Raw genomic sequence first — 19,920 nt, 5'->3', positions numbered from 1 at the left:
GCCCTGTCTCAATATAAAAAGGGCTGGGGATGTGGCTCAGTGGTAGAGAATCCTGGCTGCTCCCCACTTTTTTTGGTTCTGGGGACTGAACCTAGGGACGTTTAACCACTGAGCCACTTCCCAACCCCTTTATGTTTTTTATTTTGAGACAGGATCTCACTATGTTGCTGAGGCTGGCTTTGAACTTTGATCCTCCTGCCTCAGCCTCCCAAGGCTCAGGGATTGCAGGTGTGCCACTACGCCTGGCTCAGCCTTTAATCTTGACTTCCAAGTTGGTATCTCTCTCTGGTACCAATATTTAGGGCCCTGTTTGTCTTTCGTGGTGCTGGGACTGAACCTGGGCCTTGCGCTTGGTGCACTCCACCTGTGAGCTGTGCCCCAGGTCTGAGGTCTCATTGACAGTCGTCACTGATCGTGACGGAAATCTGGCAGCCAGAAGGGCCTCCTTGTGGCCGGGTAGCAGCAGTGTGTGGAGAAGTGAGCTCGACAGAAACAGCAGGCATGTTCAAGTCCCTTCCCCTCCTGGGCCCTGTCGGCTCCCTGTAGGGTTCTCTTGTGGCAGAGACTGACATGGTGGAGCAGACACCTTTGCATACTGAGACAGCCTCATACTGTGGTCCCCACCCACACAGTGGAGAGCTGCAGGGGTTGGAGGAAGGCTTTGAGTGCGTCCCGGGGCTCCCCCTGTTGGAAAGCGGTTCCTTTTGTCCAGCGTGTGCTCTGAGAACCTGCCACGCCCCCAGTGAAGCTCCCCGGGGTGAGGCTCTCTCCTGCCTGGGTCCAACTGGGTGCACTCTGAGATGTCCCTGCTGCCAGCCTCCAGTGGGCCATCAGGTGCAGTTTCTTGCCCAGTGTCCGTCCTGCTGCGAGACTGCTCCTGGCCTGCCTGTTGTCGTCGGGCACAGTTGCTGTGTTTGCACCCTTGCTGCAGACCCCAGAAGCATCTTGGTTTGTTCTTGGTCAAGGTGGAGTGGCGACTTGAAAACTCACGTGCAGAACAGGGAACATGAGAACAGTTCTCATGGGAACCCAGCCCCACTGCCTGACTCAGCAGGCTGCCAGTCACCAGGTATTGAACCAGGGTGCTTTACCACTGCACCACATTCCAGCATGTGTTACTTTTTATTTTGAGACAAGGTCTCACTGAGTTACTGAGGGCCAGGCTGTCCTTGAACTTGCAACCCTCCTGCCTCCACCTCCTGAGTGCTGGGGTCACAGGTGTGTGCCCCCGCGTCAGCACACCACTCGGTTGTCTTAACAACAGATTTCTTTTGCCAGTTTTGTACATTCATATTAGCGGAATGATGAAATATGTAATCTTTTGTCTGGCCACAAAGATGTACTTTGGATTATGTGTCACAGTTGTAAGTGGACCAGTTTTCTTTAATTTCAAAGTTAAAAATTTGTGAGGAAAAAAATTACAGGAAAGAATCTCAGAATATTAATAATTGTTAAAACTTTGGTTTGATTTTTTTCCACTCTGCTGTTATTAAGCTTTTGTTCTTTCAAAATCTTTAAATATGTATTCTGCACAATCTAGCTAAATGCCCTGACGTTAGCTTCATTTGCTTTTACAGGCATTTCTCTGGAAATGGCAGCTGTGACAGTAAAGGAGGAGTCAGAAGACCCTGACTACTACCAGTACAACCTCCAAGGTGACACTACTGAGCAGTTTTACTTTCTAAATGTCACTGGTGGTTAAAATCACTATTTATTTTTTACTGAAATTTCTTAATTTTTTTTTTTTGATTTGTCCTTCATTGACATGTGTCCTTGTAATAATTCACCACAGGAATAAGACATGTAGAAAATGGGCAATAAAATAATCTGTAAGGAAAATATAGTAGCTATTAACGTTCTTAAAAGGATGAGCAAAAATCATGGTGCATATTAGAATTCAATTTCCATTCCAGTGTCATTTGAAAAATGTGTGAAAAAAATTCAGAGTAAACTTCTTGTTTGTGTTGTGATGTGCCTGCTCAGAAACCATCCCCCACCCGACTGTGGCCAGCACAGCGAGACAGCCTCACCCTGAGTTCGCTGTGTGCTCTTGCAGCCCCTCCTTTCCCGCGCTTCCTGACCTCCGGTTGGTGTCTTCTTAGCGTTATGGAAATGGAATCTTCAGACACTCACCCTCTCGGCAGGGCAGCAGCATGGCCTCGTGCCCTCCCCGAGGCTGCCTTGAGGGTCAGGCAGTGCGTGGTCAGCCTCTGGAGCCACTGCACTGCTGAAGGTCACACTGCCGTCCGTGTGCCTGGACCAGCTTGTCATCCTTGTGTCCCTGGGTGTCCACTTGGTTTTTCCACTTTGAAGTCGTTACAGAGACAGCTGCTGGGAGTCTTTGTCGTCAGTCTTTGCATGGCCTTCACTGCTCTCGGAGCTGGGTAGCTGGGGTAGCTGGTATTTTAAGTTTTGCAGCAAATGCCAGACATCTCCGAGTGCTTTGTGATGTTTTACGTCTGTCAGGAGTTTAGGGAGCCAGTTACTCCACATCCTGGTCAGCACTTAACATGTGCTTGTTATTAGTTCATCTGCTTTTAGTGGGTGTGTTAGGATTCATCAGTGTGATTCTACTTTGTATTTTGCCTAATGTATTTATTTTCTTTAAATGATGCATCTTAGTTCTGGAGCATTTAAAAAGTGTTTTGAATACATTTATTCTATGAATAACTGTGTGTCTGTATTAGATCATGTCATGGTGGTAGGCTCGGTGGTACATACTTATAACCCAGCTCCTTGGGAGGCTGAGGCAGGAGGCTCAGGAGTTTGAGGCCAGCCTCAGCAGTTTAGAGAAACCCTTCCTCAAAATAAATAAATAAAAAGGGCTGGTATGAAGCTCAGTGGTAAAGTGCCCCTGGGTTCAGTCCCCAGTGTGGGACCTGTGGGGAGATTGCGTCTTGGTGAATGTCTTGCTTTTCTTTTCTTTTTCTCTCTCTTTCTCTTCCTTTCTCTTTCTCTTTCTCTCTTTTTCCTTCTTTCTCTTTTTTTCTCTCCGCCCCCCTCCCCCTTTTCTGATGCTGAGGATTGAACCCAGGGCCTCACACATGCCAGGCAGGTGCTCCCCCTCCTTGAAGTCTATATTTGGCAGTCAGTTCCGAGTAGTTTACTGCTGTGGCATTAGGAATCAACACAGCAAACACTGAGTCACTTCTGACGATGTCTCTCTTTCAGTTTTTGTTGTACTTGGGATTGAATCCAGGGATGTTCCACTGCTCCACCTATCAGCACCCCAGTCCTGCATGTTGTTTCTTAATAAAGGAGTTTTGGCAGTTACTTATATATTTTGAATAGAAGCCCTTTGTCATGTGATTTGCAAGTAGTTTAGTTTGGTGAAGTCCAGTTTATTGAGGTATTTTTCCTCTTGAATGAATTGTGCTTAAGTGTCATCTAAGAAATCTTTTTCTAACCTGAAAGTGACAGTGATCTTCCTCCTGTTGTGCAAAATTCTGTAGTTTTAATCTAGGTGCATTGAACATTCAGTTTTTAGTTAATCTTTGTGTGTATGGTGTCTACGTTTTTGCATACTGACATCCCAATCTTTATGGTACCACTTGTTGAAGAAATGTTCTTTTCCCATTGGGTTCTCTTCGTGTCCGTCGGTTCTAGGGCGCGTTCTGTTACATCGATCTCTGTCTTTCCTCCAATGTTCCACTGCCTTGCTTACTCTGGATTTATAGTTGTTCTTGGAATCAGACCATGAGCATCCTCCAACTTCATATTCTTTTTCACAATTATATTTTAATGTAAATTTAAAAGCATTTAGCTTGTGGGTTTGTTTGCAGAGCACCTGGGCATTTTGATGGGGATTGTGCTGAGTCTGGGTGGGTTTGGGCTGAGCCTAGTGCTAAGTCTTTGTGTCTTGTCCGTTGACTCTTCCTCCGTGTCTGTGGTCATCATTTGGAGTTTTCAGTGGACAGCTGTTGTTTGTGGTTTGTAAGATTTATACTGCTTCATGTGTTTTGGTGTTAGTAGGAAGGGTACTTTTTTAAAAAACATTTTTAGTTGAGGATGGACACAATACCTTTATTTATTTATTTATTTGTGGTGCTGAGGGTGGAACCCAGTGCCTCCCACGTGCGAGGAAAGGTACTTCAAAATCTTTTATTTCAGCTTCTGTTTATTGCTAGCACATGCTCCTACAGTTTACTTTTACATACATTTTATCTTGTGACTTTGCTAAATTCACTTATTTTAGAAACTTTATGGTAAATCTTTGGCTTTTCTTGTGTAGATACTTGAGTTGTCTGCAACTTGAGGTCATTTTATTTCTTCCTTTTTCACCTGGTGTTTAACTTCTCTCTTTCCGGTGGTCCTGGCTGGCATCTCTCATATTTGAGTGGTGGTGAGAACAGGTGCTGTCACCTTGTTGGCAGTTTGAGGAGCAAATCATTCAGCTTGACACCTGAGTTCTTTGTAGGGCCTTCGTCAGGCTGGGAAAGGTCAGGCTGTTTATAGTTTGTTTTTTATGAAGCTTAAATGCTGGATTTGTTAACGGTCTTTTTTGAGGTGCTTTGGTCTTTCTCTTGTGCGGTCTGTAAAAAGGATGGTTGAGAGCCCCCATCCTGGGCTTGGCCTGCTTGGTTAGGCTGTATTGTTGTGTGATCGTTGCTGAGGGTGCAGGGATCGTGCCCGGGGTTGTGAGCAGGGTAGGCAGGTGCTCTCCCACGGAGCCACATCCACAGCCCCTTCCGCCTTTTGTTTTGAGACAGCGTTTCGCTGTGTTGCAGAAACTGGGCTTGAGTGTGTGCACCGCCATGCTCAGCCACACACTCCAATTTTAGGTCACGGAGATTTGCAAAGAACTCCTTTGTCGTCTTCTCCCTCCAGTGCTTATGAGGCTGTGCCACCGTCTCCCTGAGTCCCAGTTCTGTGATTGTGTCTCTCCGTCTTGGTGTGCCTAGCTGGGTCCCGGCCTCAGCAATGCCTGCACCTGGAGCAGTGGGCCCTAGGCGTGTCTGTCTGGGGCTGTGCTGCGTGTTTGTTCGCTTTCTGGCCTCTGCACACGTGTGCCAGCAGCATCCCCAGCTGCTCAAGTGCCTCTCTGAACTGTCGCCCTTGAACCGTTGGCCCCAGATACGGGTTCCTCAAATGTTCCTCTTCTCCTTAGAGAACCAGCTTTCACTTTCATTGATTTTATTCTTTCCCTGTGCAGCTTTAATTTTGTTTCTGTTTTGCCGTTTTTAAGCTGGGAGATTAAACTCTTGATTTGCGACCTCTTTTTTGGAATCAGCATCTAATGCCATAAATTTTCCTCAGAGCACGCTTTAGCTGCCCCTGTGCTGAGGTTGAACTCAGGGCTCGCTAGGCCAGTGCTCAGCCACTGGCACGAACTGTAGCCCCACAGCGTTTGGTTTGTCGTTATTTTCATCCTATTAAAAGTACCTAATTTCCTTGTGGTTTGCTCCTTGTCCTGTGGGTTATTTAGGAGTAATTTCCATGTGCTTGTGTGTTTTTCAGATATTGTTCTGTTACTCGTGTCTTGGGTTTCTTTTACATGATTTGTGTGAGTTCACTTTCCCTTTGATTTGTGACCCAGAATACAGTCAGCCTTGGTGAGCACAACACGTGTGCTCCAAGGTGTGCTTTCCAGTCTTGGGGCTTCCCTCAAGTGACAGGTTGACTGCATCAGTGGAGTGAGTGGCTCTTTTCTGTCACTTATTAAGAAAAGAATATTGGAGTTTTCAGTTTTCTCTGTGGATTCCCTCCCCTCCCCTTCCTGAAATTGAACCCCAGGCACTCAATCACTGAGCTGCATCCCAGCTTTTTATTTTTTATTTTAAGACAGGGTCTTGCTAAATTGCTGAGGTGAGCCTTGAACTTGTCATCCTCGTCCTTGGTCTCCTCAGATGCTGAGATTACAGGCATGTGCCACCTCGCCAGGCTGTAGATTTGCATTTCTGATTTTGGTTTATCAGTTTTCTATCATGCAGGTTTTGTTGTTGTTGTTGTTGTTCTGGGTTTCAATCACTGGATCACATCCCCAGCCCTTTTTTGTGTTTGAGCTTGAGATCTTCCTGCCTCAGCCTCCCTAGCTTCTGGAATGACAGACGTGAGGCCCTGCATCCCCTGCACCTGGCTGTGTGTGCTTTGGAAGGAGGACTTTTGCATTTTCTTTGCAAACCTTCAGTGTTCGTCACAGTGACCCGTGCTCTTGGCAGGTTCTGCAAGCAGAGCCCTCCAGCTAGAGGGTTGGGGGTGCTTCCATTTCTGTAGTGCTAGGTGGGCACCTCCAGCCTTGGGAGGGCAAGAGTGAAATGTGCTCAGGGCAAGTAGAAGTTTAAAAGTATGCTGTTGAACGACATAGATTCGAAGGTGTAGTGATATATGAAGGTATAATGGAAAGTGGTCACCAAAACAGAAAATCCCTGTTTTTGGGGGCACAAGGGGTGGAACCCAGGGGTGCTTTACCACTGAGCCACATCCTCAACCCTTTTAATTTTTCATTTTGAGACAGGGTCTCCCTTAGCTCCTCAGGTTGGCCTCAAGCTTGTGACCCTCCTGCCTCAGCCTCCCTAGCTGCTGGGATTACAGGAGTGGCCACTGAGCTTGGCTTAGTTTAGCAATATTAATCTGAGGCAAAAAGGTGGGGATGCCGGGCGAGATCATATAACACACGAAGGGACAAAGCATATGAAGAAGTGAGTCTCTGCACTGATACTAAAACCACTGATATGTGGTATCTAACAATGTAACCTCAAAGTAAAAGTAGAAAATAAATAAGATTATGCATCTGTCTGCATGTAATCATGTGGAAAATAAATCAAGTTGATGAATGCTTATAGAGTATTTTAACTCTATAGCTAACAGAGATAAGCTAATTGATGTACATAGAAAATTCTGTACCCAGCAAATAAGTATTATTTCTAAAATGTGGATCATTTATAAAAATACTTTGTACTTATTCACAGATAGCTTTAACAGCTTACCTGAACATAATGTCATTCATTAAATTAGAAACCCACAATGTTATTTTAAATAGAAAATTCATTCACTGGGAATCATAAGAAATATGTTTATAATTAAAGATGACCTCCTTAAAAATATTTAGGTCTGGGCTGAGTTTGCTGCTCTGCGTGGAGCGCTAGCCTGGCATGCAGGAGCCTGGGCTCAGCCCCCAACCCCTGAACTCCAGAACATCGAGAAAGCCACGGAGCCGAAGTTGTCCTAGGGGTATAGCAGGTCCTTAGACGTCATTCAGTACCTCTGACTCTTGTTCCTCTTCCCTTCTCCGTCTCTTCTGTGTTGGGGACTGCACCCAGGCCTTGCCCTCCACACCCGCCCCAAGTGCTTCATCTGTGAGACTTAGAAGTAGTGCACCATTCTCCAAGAACCCTGCGTATTTTATCCAGGGTTGCATGACTAGGAAGAAGTGAGTGTGGCGTGTGATTCTGGGACTCTGAGTTCAGAGCCTTGACCTTGGTTGAGGCTCCACATGCAGACCGGTCTCTGTTCTTTGCTGTGCTGCAGATTGCACCCGGGCCTCAGCCCTGCCATACAGCTTCAGCCCACAGCTGTAGGCAGCTTCTTCACTGCAGTGACTAAGACCCGGCAAGAACGATTGTAAAGGAGAAAGGTTTATTTAGGGACTCATGGTCTTAGGTCTTGGTCCGCAGACAGCCGGCTCCTTTCCTTAGGGCCCCAGCTGAGGCTGAACATCATGGCAGAAGAGTGTGGTGGAGGGAGGCAGCTCACATGATGGTCAGAAGGCAGAGAGACTTCACTGGCCAGCTACAAATGTGTATATATCCCAAGGCTCAGCCCCAGTGACCCACCTCCTCCAGTCACACCCCGCCCGCCTTCAGTTTCCGCTGAGCTCATCCCATGGCAGGTCTAACTCTGATGATTAAGGCTCTCATTACCCAGCCATTTCCCCTGAACCTTCCTTCATTGTCTCGCATGAGCTTCTGGGGACCCTTACATCCAAACCATGACACTTGTTTTTCTTTCACACTATGTCCATTGCTTGTAATGTGTAGTTTGGTGCATTTTCGTGAAGTTTTTATGCATTAATAAAGCCTTTCAAATGTCTTGTTTTCCAAATGACATTCAGAGGTGACTGGTTTGTGTTCGAGTTAATGAAAGAACATTTTTTATGTTAAGAAGTGGATATTGAGTTGTGCTCGGTGGCCACATCTGTAATCCTAGCAACTGGGAGGCTGAGATAGGAGGATCGCAAGTTCAAAGCCAGCCTCAGCAACTTAGTGAGGTCCTAAACAACTTAGTGAGCCCCTGTCTCTAAATAGAATACAGAAAAGAACTGGAGATGTGGCTCGTTTGTTAAGTGCCCCTGGGTTCAATCCCCAGTACCACAAAAAAAAAAAAAAAAAAAAAAAAAAAAAACTGAAATTACAACCTTGTTTATTTTAAATTGATCACTGAAAAACTTGTTGACAAATACATGTATTGTCAAAATCTCTGTAGTGCTTTGTGAAATCTTGGTTAACCCAAAATGTTATCTACTAAAAATCGGAAAGAACTGTGTCAACTCATTAAGAAGTGCTTATGATTCCATAGAAAGGGGGAGTCTGAATTAATACCTGTTAGTTCTTCATTTATTCAGTGGTGATTTAAGCGCACTGATCGTTTCCATCATGTTGAGATTCTAAGGAAGGTATCCTAGTTTGCTTTGCGTCTTTCTTCATTGATAGAAAAAAAAAAAAGCAAATATTTGTTCAAAAAGAAACAAATATACCCACAAGATAAACCTGCATTCATAATCTGTGTGAAATAGAAGTTGCAGTTTACTGTTTTGAACATTTTGCTGTTTTAAAAAACCATACCCACCACCATTTCAGACACGCCATTCCCATAGGTTCATGTGTCCAGCCATCTCCAAGGTTGTTCTGCCTGCTTGTACCTGGGTTTACCTGGATGCGCTTGTTCCCATTCGCTGAGACCATAAGTAAACCTCACTCATTCTGTCAGTCTTTTTTTTTTTTTTTTTTTTTAACATTTTTTTTATTTGTAAAGAGGCCATTCTTTCTCATATCTCACCAAACTTGTTCACCAAAGTGACCCAAAATATATTTTGGGCATTACTTTTGAAGTATTATTTTTGTATCCCAAAGCAGGCCCTTCTGAAACTGATGATGTTGATGAAAAACTGCCCCTTTCGAAGTCTTTGCAAGGTATAACTTTTTCACTTCTGTTCTCCCACATCCTGTTCGTATTTAATTGCTTTATATTGGACAGACTGTTTTGTTATTTATAACTATATTATTACTTTTCCAAATGGAAAAGGAAAAAATGTAATGGCCTTTTTTTTTAAACATATAAATGAACTTCACAAGCAACAATTTTTCAAAATAAATTTTCCCTTTTGTGAATCTAGTAATGAATCTCGAAATGGGTACATGACACACTTTCCTATTTAAGGTAAAGTACACATTTATACCTTATATCAGAATAGTCAGAAATAAGGTTGTTGTTGTATAAAGTTAGTGATGTAACTATTGATAAGGTCATATTGATACTTAGTTTTTGAAAGGATTGTAAACTATCACTTATCCCTGAGTTTATTAATTGATTGCCTTTTTGGAATTTCTGTGTAGCATTCCCAAATTGACGATCATAGGCTGTTAGTGATGGCTTTTGCTTCTGTCTGTCTGGGCTTCGGGAGTCTGAGATTGACTTTCTTAGATGTGCCCTGTTGCCAGTGTCTGTTTCAGGTTAACAGAGCGTGGAGGACACAGCCTGGTCTCCACAGCCACCACCTTGGCCGGCCTCGCTCGCCCTTGACTCAGGCTTTCCTTTGACTCCTGGACTCTTCTCCATTCTCTCTCATCCTTTTGACTTGACAGCTTTGTCTCCTTTGACTTTGAAGTCAAAGATCTTAAGAGTCCAAAATTTCGAAAGTTAGGGTAAAGAACAAAGGGAAGGCGTGTGTATAGAGAAAGTATTAAAGTCAAATAGTTGCGCGAATATACGTTTGCCTGTAGTTTTGAGTTCAGATGAGTTCACAGTATAAAGTAAGGAGAAAAGAATCTCAAGATAATCAAGGCCTGATAAAGCCAGAGATTGGAAACCAGCCCAGGCTGACCCGGCTCGTCAGTTCAATCACCATTTTGAGGCTGCAGTTAATCAGGATAAACGTCCCTCTACCTGAGGCCTTAGCCTAGGAAGCTTGTGACTGGACTTAGTCACCAGTAGAAGGGACAGGTGGATGGGCCTGCTTTCTTGCCCTCAGCGGCCAGTCTTGCCCAGGGCTGGTGTCTTTTTGCCCTCACTAGAAGGCAGTGCTTCAGCACCTGTCCCTTGTTGGTGGCATAGGTGTTTAGGAGCAGGGACTGCGGACTGGGCGCCTCGGGCACTCACCTGTGGCTCTGTGGAGTCTGAGGTCATTTCTTCCCTAGCATGAGCCTGTCTGCCTCGTGCCTGCCTAACCTGATGTGTTGCTTTATGTTCCAGTGTTTAGAAGCAGGCAGATCTTGTTACCTGAATTAGATGCTTTTGAGACTATGGGTAATACCTGAGGTTCCACCTTCTGAGGTTCCTTAAGTGCAGCCGTGATGAAGTGGTGGGGGAAGAGCTTCTGCAGCTCCATTGTAGTGCGAGGAGGTGTGCAGCCCTGTGCCTGCCGAGTCTCTGAGCAGAGCAGGGCTCCTTGGTTTGTCTTCCTGTTGCTGTTATGGGTTGTTGATAGGTGGGCCCAGTACCTGAGGCTGCTGTGCTTTTCAGCCCCAGCACCTGCCGGTGATCGCGGTGTGCAGTCTGGAACAAGTGATGTTAAACCCCCAGGCCCCCAGCTTCGTTCTCTGAGTTTGTATTTTAAAAGGCATTTAGCTTCCAAGTAGAAATGTTAGATATTTTTCTGAATTAGAGAACATTGTTTGAATTAATCACTAAGAGTTAAGAATCGTTTGTGTGCACTCATTCTATGTTAGGTTGCTTGTGTTGTTACCTAGTTCTCCATTCTTCTTCCTGTGTGGGTGTCTGTTGGCTTAGTACATTTCATTTGTTTTCTTTTTAGGAAGCCATCATTCTTCAGAAGGCAACGAAGGAGCAGAAATGGAAGTGCCCGCAGAAGGTTAGGGAAAGGGGTTTTAAATTTTACTATAGTTTTATATTATCATATTTTATAGATCATACATACCATTCTTAAAATACTGTCTTTGGAGATAAAAAGACGATTGTTTAGTCTGCCTTCTCGGCCAGCAGTTTTCTTTTTAGAGACCTAGGACGGGCCGTTCCCTTCTCAGTACGGCCATCAGAGCAGGTGGGCCGGCCACCCTGGGGTGAGTACCGCTCCTCATGCCCGGTGTGTGCCGGGTTGGTGCTGTTCCCTTCTGGTTTTTCTGTGACATGTTAAAAATCTTTTAAGGGAAAATAGCTTCAAGTGTTTTAGAAATAAAATCAGAACTGGCTATGTTGATATTTATTTTAAAATATACTGTTCAATGCTTTACATCTTAGTATGGTGATATGTCATAAATAAAATTAATGAAGGAGTTGGTCTCTTATTTTATACCAATGAGTGCCCCCTGAACCACATTATCAGTGTCCCAGATGTCTGGCGTTGGTCTGGGGACTCAATACTGAAGTGTGCTGCAGCTTTTAGCTATAGGATCTCGGTCACGCTGTCACCATGTGCGATGGCTTCCTGCTGCGAGACCGAGTAGTCCTCCGGGAGGCTGTAGATTGTCAAGGAGAAGGACTGGTAAGGTGACTGCATCAGAGTTCAGACAAACTGCTCATATCCTGCCTTGATTTTCTCAAAAAGGGAATCTGTTCTGTAGTTTTATTTTCCTTGTATTTATTTTTTAAAAAATCATGAATTTCCTTTTACCATCTTGGAGTAAAAGGAGAGAACTTCAAGTTTCTGAAACGTAGGCAGTCGTTCCAAATTTAGGCACAGACTTGGGGTTTCTAATTGGAATACATTTTTCTCAGAAGTGTTGATGTGCTCATTTCAAGCACTTTAGCCAGTTGTATGGGGGACATTTCATGTTTTGATGTCGGAGGTAATTTGATAATCTCTCTGCTTCAAACACTTGAGTTTTGGATGGGTGGTCTTTCCAGCAGCAGCAGACCTGGACACAGGCGTGTGAGGTGTAAGGGTTCACAGGCAGCACAGGTTGCTTCAGGTGTGTAACTCTGCCCTTAGATGTTAGGCTTTGAAAGACTTTGTTTTTGAGGAAATTTTAATTGTCATAATCCACTCCTAACAGAATTGAATTGAACCTGGGTTCTGGTCTTTATTCCTGTACTAACAAGTAAACATAATCTCTGTCAAATCAATTAATCTCTCAGCCTGTGCAAAATGAAGGAGAGCTACTGAAACAACCCTGTAGCTGAGCTTGTGGCACTAACATTCCAACAGACATTGACTAAAATATAATGAGACAGTGTTTGAAAGTACCTTGCCACAGAGTTGAAAGGTACAGCCATGTACATGTCTGTCACAGTCATTTTCTTGATCTGAGGGGGTCTCCATCAAAACATTGATTGTGGTCTCACTTAACAGTCCCAGACCCGCCAGGATGCCTGCAAGGGGGATACGTGGTCTCCAGTGGGAAGCGTTGTTTTATCCTGGCGTTTTCTAGTTATAGCAGGAAAATAATTGTGAGTTTGTTGTGATCTTATTTCTGCAAGAAATATGGTTTTTTTTTTTGAATCCTTAGTTAATGTAGGTAACTGTATAATCTAATAATTTTACAGAGGTTTTCTAGTTTTGTTTCTTTTATCCCTATTTATAATCAACAGAGTTGAATATTTTTTAACAAATATGAAATGAATTAAAATGCCAGTTACATTTTATTGTAGGCTGCTTTTGGATATCAAATCAGTAAAATGTTGGAACATATGGAAAATGCTTAATAATGAATGTCATTTTAGAATTTTATTTTTTTCAAGATTCTACTCAACATGTCCCTTCAGAAACAAGTGAGGACCCTGAAGTTGAGGTGACTATTGAAGGTTAGTTGTCTAAAAGCCTTGATTCCAAAGGTTGACTTCTGGTCATAAAAATGTGTCACATTCACATTGCTAAGTATGCATTCCATTCATTCTTAAAGGACACCTGTGGAAGGAGTTGAGACATATATACATACATGTATGTGTGTTGGTGTGACCAAGCAGCCCACTCCCCAGCAGTGCACCCTGGTGCTCCGGGAGCTGGAGACAGAGAGCTGAGCTGTAGAAGACAGCACTGGCCCACAGTGGGCCAAAGCACACCCTCTCTCAGTGGGAACTAAAAGGGCATTATCATTATGACCAGAACTGATTCCTACAAAAGCAGATTCTGTGATCTGTTGGGTTGTGGTAGGAGAGACATAATTGGAGCTGGAGCCCCTTACATTTAACCAGAGTGTAGGAGAAAGCGATGAGCCTCTAGTCAGGTTTTGCTTTTTTTTGAGGTGGGGGTCTCACTCTGTGGCCCAGGGTGGCCTGGAACTCCTGAATTCAGTGATCCTCCTGAGTAGCTGGAGGCATGCCCACCATTCCTGGCTGGTCAGTGTTGATGACTATTTTCTGAGAAGGGGCTCCACCCTTTTCCCAGGCCGATCTTGAACTCCCTGGCTCAACTGAGCGTCCCTCCTCAGCCTCCCACCTGGCCTACCCTGCAGATCCACGCCAGTGCCTCTGTAGTCGGTAATCTTCAAAGCTGTGCCTGCCCTCAGTACTGCTGAGTGATTTACATGTGATTTATTGAAGCAATGGCTGGAGCATATTTGAAAATCATCTCTATAGTTTTTTTCTTCAAAGGTAGGCAGAAGGAGAGATGAGCAAGCAAACAGTATCTCTTTTCATATGAGATGATTATTACATGGGGATTGGATCTTTTTCCTTTTAAATTAATGTCTCACAATCCTCCTGTAAGTTCTCCCCGGCAGAGTGATCCTTTCCCACAGCACAGGAATTCTCTTCACCCCATTCTGTCCTCACCCTGGGCTCTGGAACCTGGCTGCAGGGCACTATGCATCCACATGCACGTGTGCTGGTCTGCGGATGTATTTTTGTATAGTGCAGAGGCGTTCTGCATGCATTAGAGCAGATTTTTATCACGCATCCTGTGGACGCCCTCCACCCCGTATAACCACACATTTTGGTACTTAATTCCTTAATTCTTTCTTCCTAACTGCTGCATAACCTTTGGTTCAGGCGCTTGGGTGTTCTTTCTCACTGTCCCTGTCCCCAAGTGTGCGTGGTGATTGGTGGAGTTCAGCCAGTCCGGCTGCTCCAGATGGCTGCTTCTCTTGCCTCTGCAGTGTACGCTGACTGGTCACATCTGCCAGTGTGGGAGATCCTTTCACACTTAGTGTGCTGATCTCGATTGATTAGTGCACAGATTCCTTTCCTCATTAACAGAATTTTACTAACCTAAAAGGTACATTATAGTGTTTGTAGTCTTTCATTAAATAATTGAGGTTTTATTGCTTTTTAAAGACCTCATTAATTGTCAGAGGAGAACATTTATAAGAGTGTATAAAAAACACTCAGAACTTTGTCTTTTCTACAGAAATAAGAAAAATGAGTGATTATTAAAATTATACAAATGAAACTTTTGGATAAGACTAATAACCAAGTTTATATCAAATATTAAAGCAGATAGAGGTTGTTACAAATTTAGAAAGTAAACACTTTTATATGACTTAATGAGATGTTACAAAAATCAAGAAATAAATGACTCAGATCTAAAGCATTTATCAGTTTTTTCAATTTTAAGTCTTTAAGGGGCAGTGATGACTCTCATTTCTTTTAAACTAAAACATGGTAAAATCTGAGTTACCATCCAAATTTGTGGTTGGAGAGTAGAATTTTATTATATAGACTAATTCTTCACATTCAGAACACCAGTGGAATATCAGTCAAGGCCTCTTTTCCCTTGGTACCTGTGTGTAGTTCACCTGTAGACTGAAGGTCATCAGTCACCTTGCCAGCCAGTAAGGAAGGTAAACATTAAGTTTTGATTTCAACAGGGAAGGTCAGATGAGAACTTGCTGCGCTTGTCTGTTTAGTACTGTTTGTTCTTTTCTGGAAAAGTGACTGCAGAGTGGTAGAAACTGTTCAATATCCACAGATAGAAAATTAAATTTTAGTCTATCCTTATAATAGAAAAATTTTGTTGCCGATATATTTTCCTTACTGCTGTGATAGGAAACAGTATTCCCTATATGGTGTTGCGTCTAGAGGAAAACAATGCCTGCCTTTCATGAGCTGAGCCAGTTGAAGGGGCAGATGCTCCTGCCTACCGGGAGACATTACTTCCTCCTGTCACCTCTTCCCGCGGCGCAGGCGAGTCACAGGCGGGCCTGGCGTGTTCAGGGTTTCCCCGCTTACCCTCCCATGGCCTCGGCCTGAGCACGCCAGCCAGCGTGCCTGTATATGGTGCTGCTGGCCCTCCCCGGGCGCTCTGGGACTCGGGCAGCGGCGGCACCACAGGCCTCAGTGTCATAGGCATCGTTAGGGTTTGGGGCTAAATTTGACCACTGCCAGTTAGGTTATCTGTGATATGTGCAGAGAAAATCTTAGCATTTTTTAGGGCTCGTCATCATGTGAACTAACTTCAGCTAATGCAGGGACTTGTTGGTTTCAAGTTTCCTTATTATAAAGTTTGTTTTCAGTAACCCTGAGTCATTCACGTGTGTTCATTCTGCTGTGGCCTAGTCCTCAGTTCATTATTTTCTTGCATTGTTTTCTTTAATTGAATTTAAGTAAATTTATTTTCTTATTTATTTGTCATCTTCCTATGTTAGCTATCTTCGAAAGTTTTATTTTAGTCTATTTTGAAAGGGGAGGGGATGTGGCTCATTGGTGAAATGCTAGCTTAGCATGCATAAGGCCCTGGTATTATACTGGCACTGCAAAAAAAAAAAAAAAAGTGTACATAAGTCCTTCTGTATATATTTGGTTATGTGTCTTACAGTTGTTACAGTCATGTTTAGAGAATCTGAGCTTAATATTTGAAAATTTTGTTTTTATTTTTATACCTGCTAGACACTCACTTGATGAAGACTCAATTGTTTATACACAAATGAATTTTAGAGGAGTTACATACAGCAGTTTGGGTTAATGTCCCATTAGAGTTCTGGTGATCATGGTGGGTATGTGGCATTCTCTGGTGACGTTTTGTGGAATTCGTGCTTAGGATGGCTGTCAGAGTTGGCTCAGGCATGTAAGTAAGCCCTATAGTAGGCATATTCACTCAAGTTCTCCATGGATACTGGGGACCTTGTGTGTGCCAGGCACTGTTCTGGGTGCTGGAGATTGACAGAGGGCAAAGTAGACAAATCATTTGGCATGCTTTGACAAGAGGAGTGACGACCTGCCCGCTACTTCAAGATGTAGTCACTGTCGAAAACACTTAGAACAGTGTAGAGTAGGAGGGAAACTAGTTTGGGGGCTCTTAATCAGGGCACAGAGAGGGCTTGGAGCAGGTAGGTGGCAGCGGAGGTGAGAAATGATTGATGTTGGGTGTGTGTTAAAGGTCAAGTGCACAGGCCTTGCTATTTCCACTTTAGCTACTGTGTTTCTCTTGAATGTTACTGTAGTAAATTGTGTAGGTTAGCATTTTTAAAGTTTGTGTTGTAAATTTCTTTGGCTTTTAAATAGTTGATGAATACCTAATTTTTTATGTAAAAATGTGAGTTTTAGGTGACTTATAATTTGGATGCATGTGTGAAAAAAATGGGATCTATTTATTTGAATTGTGTAATGTAATTGGTGTCTCTAACTTCAAGACACTCAGTATACCTGATTTTTTTTTTTTTTTTAACTTTGAATGTCACTTTGTGTGTTTAAAAAATTACCAATTTGATTAAGATGAAAGTCTATGTGGGGTGGCAAGCTTGAGGCCAGCCTCAATAGCACAGGGAGAGCTTGTCTCAAAATAACAAGGTCTGGGAGTGCAGTCCAGTGATAGAGTATCCTGGGTCAGATCCCTAGTAGGGGGAGGAAAAGTCCATCAAAATATTGTCAGAGAGTGCATCAGCGCGTTCACCGTCAAGAATGCACTGGCTAGACTTTAACTCTGAAGTCTAGGCATGTAAATGGATTGCAAAAAGGAAAACAGGTTTTTCTCTGAATACAGATCTTGGGTGAGGGATCCTGTGGCCAGTGTTGCTTCAGGGGCATGGGGTGTGCACTGTTGGTAGGGGTAACCTTGACACCACACATCCCCGACAGGCTGTTTTCAGGCGGTAACGTACTTGAAACTTCATGTTAGAAGCTTCTAGTTTTGATGATGTCGGACTTTTGAGTGTGGATTGGAAGCGTCTGGAGTGTGTGCCCTGTTACACAGAAACGGTCGTTAATCATGTTGAGCCTCTGGCCCAATGGCAGTGCTCGGTGCTGGCACCAATCCCTAGATCAGATCCCTGCAGATTTATGTGGGGTTTTGTGCTGCAGAATTTGATCCTTTCAGAAAGGATTTTAGGTCCAGTAGTATGTTTCTCCTACCTTCCCCTACCTTGGAGCAAAAGCTAAGGTCTGAGTAAATTCATAACTGACGAACTGTGACAACACACCCAAAGATTATTTAATAAACCAGTTTATAAAATGGACTCTCTTTTCAGTAGACTGTGGTGTGGTATTTTATCATAAACAAAATCCATCTCTTGATGGAACTTCATTAGTTAGAAACAAATGTGATGTCAACTACATTTGTAATAGTTTGCAGTCTTTGTTAAATTATTGTAAGCACTCCCAGATTTCTCTTTTTTTTTTATTAAGTTTTTTTAAAAAAAATTTTGGTTGTAGATGTACACAATACCTTCCCTTTATTTATTTTTATGTGGTGCTAAGAATCAAACTCAGTACTTCACACATACAAGGTAGGCGCTCTGCCACTGAGCCCCAGCCCAGCCCCTAGAGTTCTCTTTTGACTGATCACATTACCTTCATTAAGATCCGGACCTCCCTGCAGCTCGTGTGTGTGCAGGTCAGACCCGGCCTTCCCTTGGGCCTGGTTAAAGTGGTTTAGATTGTGATCGAAATTAACATAGACCTCCTTTGCTATTTTTTATTACCTCTTACACAGCTGTATTTTCTTTTTAATACTTTGACTTTCATTTTTCATTTTATGTAATTAAATCAGTGGTCATTGAAAATGGGAATCTATATTAGCCTAAGGGGTAATACCTTTGTTTTAGAACTCATTGTGTTAGGTTTTTAAAAGAATCCTACTACTAAAGAATTATGGTCTTCACAGTATTTTATAGGGTGACAGCATTTATTGTTAACCTTTTGGAAACCAGAATAAAAATATCGTTAGGATTCTTAAAGTCCGTTTTGAAGTCAGTAAATGGGATTTTTAAAAGTGTATTTTGAGAATTAAACTTAAAAATGATACTCAGCGAATTTATCAGAACGTTTTTAACTTAATCTGTTTATAGGATCTTTGACTACTTTAAAACCTTAGTAGTTTCATAAACTCAGATGACTTAGACAAGTCTTACTTTCCTGGGAGTTTGTAATTTTTAAGTTATTTTTTTGTCAGATTTCGTTCCTTGATTTTCCTTGAAACACAGGTTTCTAAAGTGGCCTCACCACGTCAAAGTTTTTATAACATTGGAACTTGTTAATGTGTTTTCCTGAAATAAAAGTATCATCCTCAAAAACAATTTCATCTTGCCAAACATATAAGGAGGTTCCAGTGGGATTTTATTTGGTGCCTGTTAGGTTGGTACCATTTTTCTCCAGTTGATTGAAACAGTTGGCAATACTTGGAGGTCCCTTTTGGCGTTACTGGAAGGACTAGAAGCAGTGAGCCAGTGCAGTAGTGCCTGTGTGCCCTGATGCCACAGGGAAGGAGGTGCCAGTGTTTTCAGCTTCACTCAAGGTCCCCTTAAGACCTAGCACTTGGTTTGTGTGGTGTGCATGCCTGTGATCCTGGCAATTCAAGAAACTGAGGCAGGAAGAGCCAAGTTCAAGGCAAGCCTGGGCAACTTAGTGAGACCCTGTCTCAAAGTGATAGGTAAAAAGAGCTGGGGAATGTGACTCAGTGTTAGAAGGCCCTGGGCTCAGTCCCCGGCACCACTGGGGTTGGGGGTTCTCCCATGGCAAGAAAGAGATTTTTTTTTTTTTTTTTTTTTTTTTAAACAGTCCTGAAGCTTGCCTATGCTGCCCAGGCAGCATTCAGCCAATGGGCAGGTGTTTCCTTGCAGTACTGGGGATTGAACCCAGGGGTACTGTGCCTCCAAATACACCCCTAGCCCTTCAGACACCTTTTTATCTTGAGATGGGTCTCACTCAGTTGTCCAGGCTGCCTTCAAACTTGGAGTCCTTTTGACCTCAGTCAGAATTGGTGAGGGTCACAGGCATGAGCCACTATGCCCTGCTTCAGATGTGTGCTCCTGGCATTCCTGAGAGTTGACCTCATGGTCAGTGAACAGTTACCTGAGTGTGGTCTTGGCTGCACTGGTAGCGACGTGACAGGATCGGGTCACCCTGCGCTGTCCGCGCCTGCGTGGTTATGGAGTGAGCAGAGTCCATCTGCTCTGAGGCAGGCCTCTCATCCATGCTGTTTTCTCCTTAACAGTGATTATTTTCTGCTCTATACTATATTTGTTTTTAAATAAAGTTTCTTTAAGATGGTCTTTTCTGTGATTTACAGGTGATGTTTAAGTACAACTCTGAGTAGCATGCTGCCTGGCATTTTTGGGGACTTGGCAGAGTTACCATGGTGATTCTGGTGTTGAGACACACTCATGAGCAAATTAGCACGGAGCCTTGGCAAGTGCCTTCTGCTGTGGGCACGTGCAGATCCCATGACCTGTTCATGCATGGTCCTTGCATGAACAAGCATCTGTCATAAGGGACGTAGCCTTTTCTTTGATGCAGTTATTGTATTTGATGCAGTTAACCCAGCCTCCCTTGATGATATATGCTTGGGTTTCCTGTAAGTTCAGTGTAAATATTTTTCTATTCAGGCTTTATTTTGTCGTCCTCCTGTGTTTGTGCAATTTTACGTGACTATCACTG

At 43.4% G+C, this 19,920-nt stretch overlaps 1 protein-coding gene across 12 annotated transcripts in view; it reads left to right on the top strand.

Annotated features, from left to right (window-relative positions):
• The window catches only part of Gtf2i (general transcription factor IIi), a 95,761-nt gene that overhangs the window by 40,146 nt on the left and 35,695 nt on the right, over window positions 1–19,920 (top strand). For 6 of the 12 annotated variants that reach the window (XM_047533698.1, XM_047533700.1, XM_047533701.1 and 3 more), the window contains 4 exons: window positions 1,578–1,655; window positions 9,069–9,128; window positions 10,970–11,026; window positions 12,853–12,915. In XM_047533698.1, the coding sequence (XP_047389654.1) occupies window positions 1,578–1,655; window positions 9,069–9,128; window positions 10,970–11,026; window positions 12,853–12,915 (258 nt within the window). The remainder of the gene's footprint in view (window positions 1–1,577; window positions 1,656–9,068; window positions 9,129–10,969; window positions 11,027–12,852; window positions 12,916–19,920) is intronic. The other 6 variants (XM_047533691.1, XM_047533694.1, XM_047533693.1 and 3 more) reach the window with 6 other exon arrangements.

Source organism: Sciurus carolinensis, chromosome 18 (assembly GCF_902686445.1).
Source record: "Sciurus carolinensis chromosome 18, mSciCar1.2, whole genome shotgun sequence".
Lineage (NCBI taxonomy): Eukaryota > Metazoa > Chordata > Mammalia > Rodentia > Sciuridae > Sciurus > Sciurus carolinensis.
Note: the sequence above shows the minus strand (reverse complement) of the source record. Positions and strands in the feature narration are given on the sequence as shown.